The sequence below is a fragment of the Periplaneta americana genome, unplaced genomic scaffold, assembly GCF_040183065.1.
Source record: "Periplaneta americana isolate PAMFEO1 unplaced genomic scaffold, P.americana_PAMFEO1_priV1 scaffold_26, whole genome shotgun sequence".
In the NCBI taxonomy this organism is placed as follows: domain Eukaryota; kingdom Metazoa; phylum Arthropoda; class Insecta; order Blattodea; family Blattidae; genus Periplaneta; species Periplaneta americana.
Window position 1 is genome coordinate 649,482 of NW_027185507.1, and position 6,000 is coordinate 655,481.

General features: G+C 36.8%; 1 protein-coding gene across 1 annotated transcript in view; it reads right to left on the bottom strand.

Annotated features, from left to right (window-relative positions):
• Positions 1-5,798, bottom strand: part of LOC138693956 (uncharacterized) — a 250,879-nt gene extending 245,081 nt beyond the window's left edge. Inside the window, exons 1-2 of the mRNA XM_069817684.1 lie at positions 5,793-5,798; positions 4,833-4,886 (exon numbers count right to left, since the gene is read on the bottom strand). Of these exons, the coding sequence (XP_069673785.1) occupies positions 4,833-4,886; positions 5,793-5,798 (60 nt within the window). The remainder of the gene's footprint in view (positions 1-4,832; positions 4,887-5,792) is intronic.
• Between the last annotated feature and the right edge of the window lie 202 nt (positions 5,799-6,000).

Consider the following 6,000-nt stretch of genomic DNA (forward strand, 5'->3'; position numbering starts at 1 on the left):
TAACTGTGCGCACTCTTTAATGTATGTTTTCTTTAGTTTCACTGCGGTACAGCAGGCTTATATTGCAGCAGCTTATTAACACAGATCACAGAGAAATGTTCCTGTCCTTCATATGACGTGCACAACTCGTCACACCCATTACACTGTACCCAATAGATACATCACACCCAGGGCAGATGTATATCTTTTCTGATGGAGTTCATCACTAGATGTGCTAGACCCGAATGTCGGCTGCGTGCAGTGGAAGTTTTCGATTGGGTTCCTTCATATTCTTTTACACCTTTTAGTAATTTTGGACACTTGAGGATCCGATTTTGAAAGCTACTTTTCAGTTCTTGCTTTCAGCCTTTCTTGTTTCTTCTTTTCTTCCTCCTGTTTCAAGTTTTGCTTCTTCACAAGATTGTTTTTATACGAAGACGATGTTAAAATCTCTCATCGCTGTTCTTTTTTTCCTTTTGTTCTGATTTTCATATTTAGGTAAGGAATGAATGTTGGTGATTGGTACTTGAGGTAAACTAATGGAATTGGTTGGATGAATTGTTTAATTAGTCGACCCGTCATTTGTTTCTTGGTTGTTCATATTCAATTTCTCTCCTTCTTCCTGTTCTTTATTTATATCTTCATGTCTGTTACTATTTGCAAGTCGATTTTGGTTACCTCAGATATCATCACTGAACAGTGTGGATTCCAAGGATACATGCATGTGTCACGGAAAGCAGCTACAGCATTTCGAGCAGCTGCCACCCCTCGAAGGCTGCGCGAAACAGACCAGACACTTCCATCTGGGTTACAGCTCTGCCAGGATTACTACAGAGTCACTTTGGGCATAGAATTTCTTGAATGGGGTGAATATTACTTTATCTAATGACTGAAGTATATGACTAGCATGGGGTGGCAACGTCAATAGGACAATGCTGTGTTGTCTGCAGAATTACACAGCTGAAAGCGAGCAGTGTGAGACAAGAACCAAGAGGTCTGGATCATCCACTGCAGATTTAACATGCTTGGCAAAATGTTCCAACCAAACAAGGAACAGTTCGGAATTCATGTATCAAGATTCACTAACAAGCCCCCAAGAGAACCTGCAGGGGAGTTGTTACAGAGCTCCGGGAAAAATCAAAGCAGCTGTATAAAGGTTCCTGTTTGGTTTACACAAAAAAAAACAGCAGTCACTACTTGATCTCTTTCAGCCGATTATATTTTCTTTATGGACTTCTTTTCCTTTGTAGCAACGACTTTAGCCGTCTTATCAGGAACAGTCGACACTCCGGTCTCGTCCATGTTGAACAATCCCAAACATTCCTTGAGATTCTCAAAGTAGCGGTCAACCTGCACCTTGTTGAATCTGGCGCGCACACTTGCCCGGCTATTGTAATGTCTCGTTCAATCCGGTGTAGATGGAACAAGTGCTGCTAGTTCCAAGCGGGAATAACGGCATCCTCACCAGCAATAACAGCATTCTCCAAGGCATTAATAGTAATCTGATACATTTATTGCGGAGAGACCAATACCTTATCTTACTTCATCGCAAAATTACAGTCAATTTAGCGAAATATAACAATTTACCTGTTTCAATAATGTAATCGTACGGATAAAGCACCCAGAGCGTTAACACAACTCTTATTGATTACACTGCCATTCTAGACTGTCATCTGTCGTCCATTGTTGCCAACAACTGAAAAATGCGACTGCGTATACTTGGCCGCCTGCGCACAGTTACCCTCCATTACCTTATAATAGTAGTAAAATTATTCACATTACCCCCAAAGAAGCGCGCAGTGGTTTATCAGTTTGCATCAAAACTTTAACCTCAATACTCACATCACATAATATATTATTTTGGTATAACATGTGCATGTGAATATAATGGTTAACATTAAACTGAAAATGATTGTCACATTCCTTCTGCTACTCGATTTCTTAACGACAACGGCTTGTGTGTTTATTAGCTACATTCAAAAGTAACAGGATCGCCAACGTCTAATCTAATCACCAGTCAGGTGAACAAAAGCGGCTGTTATTGGTGTTCGTATCGGACAAATTCAAAATCGGCTATAAAATATAATTTCGTGTTGGTACGTTAAACCAAAGGTCCCGGGTTCGATACCCGGCTCCGGAACAATTTTTCCCTCGAAATTATTCAAATCAACTTTACAGGGAGTTATACCTGAAATCTTGATTTGCATGGACGATTTTATAGTTCAATAACAATTATTATCAATCTTATAAAACTGGGAAATCCTATAGTCTATGGGAATTTATAACATGTTTGAAATTGTCAGATTGGCAACACTTATACCTATCAGCCCCGGGTTTTAATAATTCAATTGAGTCACAGCCGGTTATCCCTTAACTCCCTTCTCTAATCTTCAATGTATACATTTTACAACACATACGAGATCGAAGTTATCTACTTCCTGAATGCAAGGAAGGGAGTAATGCCATTAATTTCAGGGGGTTATTCTTTGAGATAGGTAGTATTTAAAACAAACAAGTTTAATAAAGCTTCCTTTTCGAGATAAAAATTGTTTTGTATTAAACATTTCATAGCGTGTTTTGGGAAATAAATTGATTTTTAGTTGGTTTTTAACGACATTTTATTAACTGTTATGGTTATCTAGCGTCTGTGTGGGATGAAGGTGATACAGTGTGCAGCCAGCGAAATTAGTCCAGAACCCAATGCCCAAAGTTACCCACCATTTGCTCTTGAGGGTTGAGGGGAAAACCTAGAAAAACCTCAACCAAGTAACTTGTCCCAACCAGGATTTGAATCCGGCCCTGCTAGTTTCACGTCAAACATGCTAACCGCTACTTCACAGCAGTGGACGAAAGTCAATGATTTAATTCTCATTGGAGTCAGTCAACTTAAGAGAACAATGATTGAAAGGTTTTTAGTTTTGTACTTCAAATGTAGAGAAAGTTGATCCGAACAAATGTAACTTTTCATTCTGCAAAGGAATTTACAGTGTTACATTTTTGTCCTGATTAAATTTCTTCACATTTAAAGGATAAAACTAAAATTCTTTCAATAATGTATTATAATGCAGAGTGCACCAGAAGTCTGGAACCATATAAATCTCTTTCATGTGCTTGATTTTCGATTACTATTGGTGTTGCCAGTATTTGTAAGGTCAAAATAGTGCACCACCAGTGACACATTCGATTCTAGCCCTCAGCTATCTCAAAAGCCGCCATTTTGAATGTAACTTTGAAATTTTAAATGGAAAGGGGGTCAGGTAGGTACTCAAAATCATGTGGAAGTTTCTGAGAAAAACAATGGTGCAATCCGTTGTGAGATATCTCTAATCGTATCCAAGTTATTTAAAGATAATTGTAATAATGACACAAACATTAGTTACTGCATCTACAGGTATTTTGTAACATAGTACAGTACTAAGGAGGCTTTGGAACAGATATTTTTATGCAATTCTGGTAATTAACGTTTCCTGCTTTACTGTTTGGTTAACCTGTGACAGTTTCAATGCATTGTTGTGATTATTTGACGCTTTCCTGTAACAAATTTATTGATTTTCGTAATGGCATTATCGAAAGAGGAAAGAATTGGTATTCATCACTCTGGTAGCTTAAGTCACAGAAATGTTGCAGCAGACTGAACGAACAGTTCTCTGGACATTGGATTGGTCGGCGTCGACCAGTAGAATGGCCGGCCAGGTCTTCAGATTTAACACCCCTTGATTTATTCTTTTGAGGTTACATAAAGAGCTTGATATATGAATAGAAAATTGAGAATGTTGATAGAACATTTTGTAGCATTTCCGGGGTGACTTTAGCACAGGCTTCAATGATACGGTAGAAATTTCGCTAGCCCGCGCTACGAGCGTGCTAAACTAGCCCCGGTTATCGACTGATTACTTGTACAGGATTCATATCATATCACATCGCTAACACTGGTTTATGAATACAAAAAACTTTAGTTCCCTGATCGTCCACCGGAAGCCCGCGCTAAGAATGTCTAGGAATACAGCCCTTAATGTTTAGCTGACGGCTAGAATCGAATGTGTCACTGGTAGAGCATTTGGTCTTACAAATGTTGGGAACACCTATAGTAATTGAAAATCAAGCATATGGAAGATATTTATATGGTTCCAGACTTTTGATTCACTTTAAATTGACTGAGCTTATTGGAAATTAAATCAAAGGATTTCCCAAAGCAGGGTATGAAATGTTTCATACACGCTTAAAAGAATAAAATTTCTATCTCGAAAAGGAAGCAAAAACGAGCAAAATTGTGTGAAACTATTTTGTTTGAAATATCTCGGAGAATAACCTTCTGAAATTAATGGCATTGCTTACGGTTCACTCTCTATACAGTAGGCTATGAGAGAAACGTCTTGTAATGTTACATATTACGTAGCAGGACGAGAAAACGTACCAGTATATTATTATGCAAGGCATTACACTTGTACTTTCAATTGCATTACGAGAGCTGTCAAATCTGGAAATGGAACTGGAGTGAGACACGTTTCAGCACTCACACTATTTTCGGAAACGCTAAAAACAAATAATTTAATTTCTTCACCATTTACTTAGAGGAATGATTATAAAAGAGAGGCAGAAAACATCACAATGGAAATTATGTTTGCGTACAAAAACGGATTTGAAAGAATTTTACAAGGACAAATATATTTAACATTACTTTAAGTAGAAAGAAAGACATAAATTATAGTAAAAAAGGATATGCCATATCATGACAGCGTTTATTTAATATTTGGAATTGTATTGATTATTTTAAGCTGTTTATTTTTCAAATAATCATGTTAGTCGATATTTTAATAACCTAATAAAAGCTACACTTTAAATGTTGCACCTACCTGACTAGGTGTTGCTCGTCGGGATCGCCCCCTGCAGGCATCCCACAGCCGCCTCTGAAAACATAAACATCTATATATATAATTTGAACTGGTAATGGAAATTACGGGAAAACGGCTGAACGGATTTTAATGAAAGGCTCTTCATTTTGAAGCTTGGAACCCAAATATTTTCAGAAATATAGTAGTTTTCAGTGAAATGTCAATTCTCCTACATAATTTTCCTATTTTGCCAAATCCATCTGTCGTAAGTTTTGGGAACTAATAGCTCTTCAGAATAAGATAAATACTAAAATAAACTATCATGGAGGCCATGACTCCAGAATTGCCAACAGATTCTATGACATAATGCCAATAGGTCGATCTTCACTTGTCTCTATATTGGCTATTAAAAACTTCAAAGGTTATATTACAGTATCATTAATAAAATTTATAGCTCTGATTCTCTCTTCTGCAATTTTCTTAGTACAGCTATATATGTATTTATTTACATTGCAAGTGGGCAAGCACCCGGTAGCAATGGTATATACAATATAAACAATACACAATACAATTATACACCATGTTGAATCTTTCGTACACTACTTTTAACACTTGAATATAAATAATTGATTAAATGGTGATCTTACTCGTTTTAATTATGTAAGCATGTGCGGCTTACAGCTGTTTCGGTGCTTCTTCACACCATCCTCAGAGCCTATAGAGCCTCAGAGTAGTAGGCTCTGAGGATGGTGTGAAGAAGCACCGAAACAGCTGTAAGCCGCACATGCTTACACAATTAACACGAGTAAGATCACCATTTAATCATTTACAATTATACAATACGCAATACAATTATACAATACACAATAAAATTATATACACAAGAAGAATAGCAATAATACACAATACAATAAGAATAATTTACAATACAATAAGAATATGTATAGGTTATTAAAAACTACAAAACTCAAGAACATTTACTGACATTATTTCCATTAAAAATGAAATGTATTACAGGTAATTGTATGGTGTATTTGTCACTGATACACATTGATAAGGTAAAGTACCCAAATAAGAGATACATTGTTAATTTCTCCGGTATAATTTGCCATCTCTCGACAACTATGGTAAATCAATGTTTGTGCTTCTAAGGCATCGTGTTCTTTGTCTAACCTCAGTTGAAAGTAAG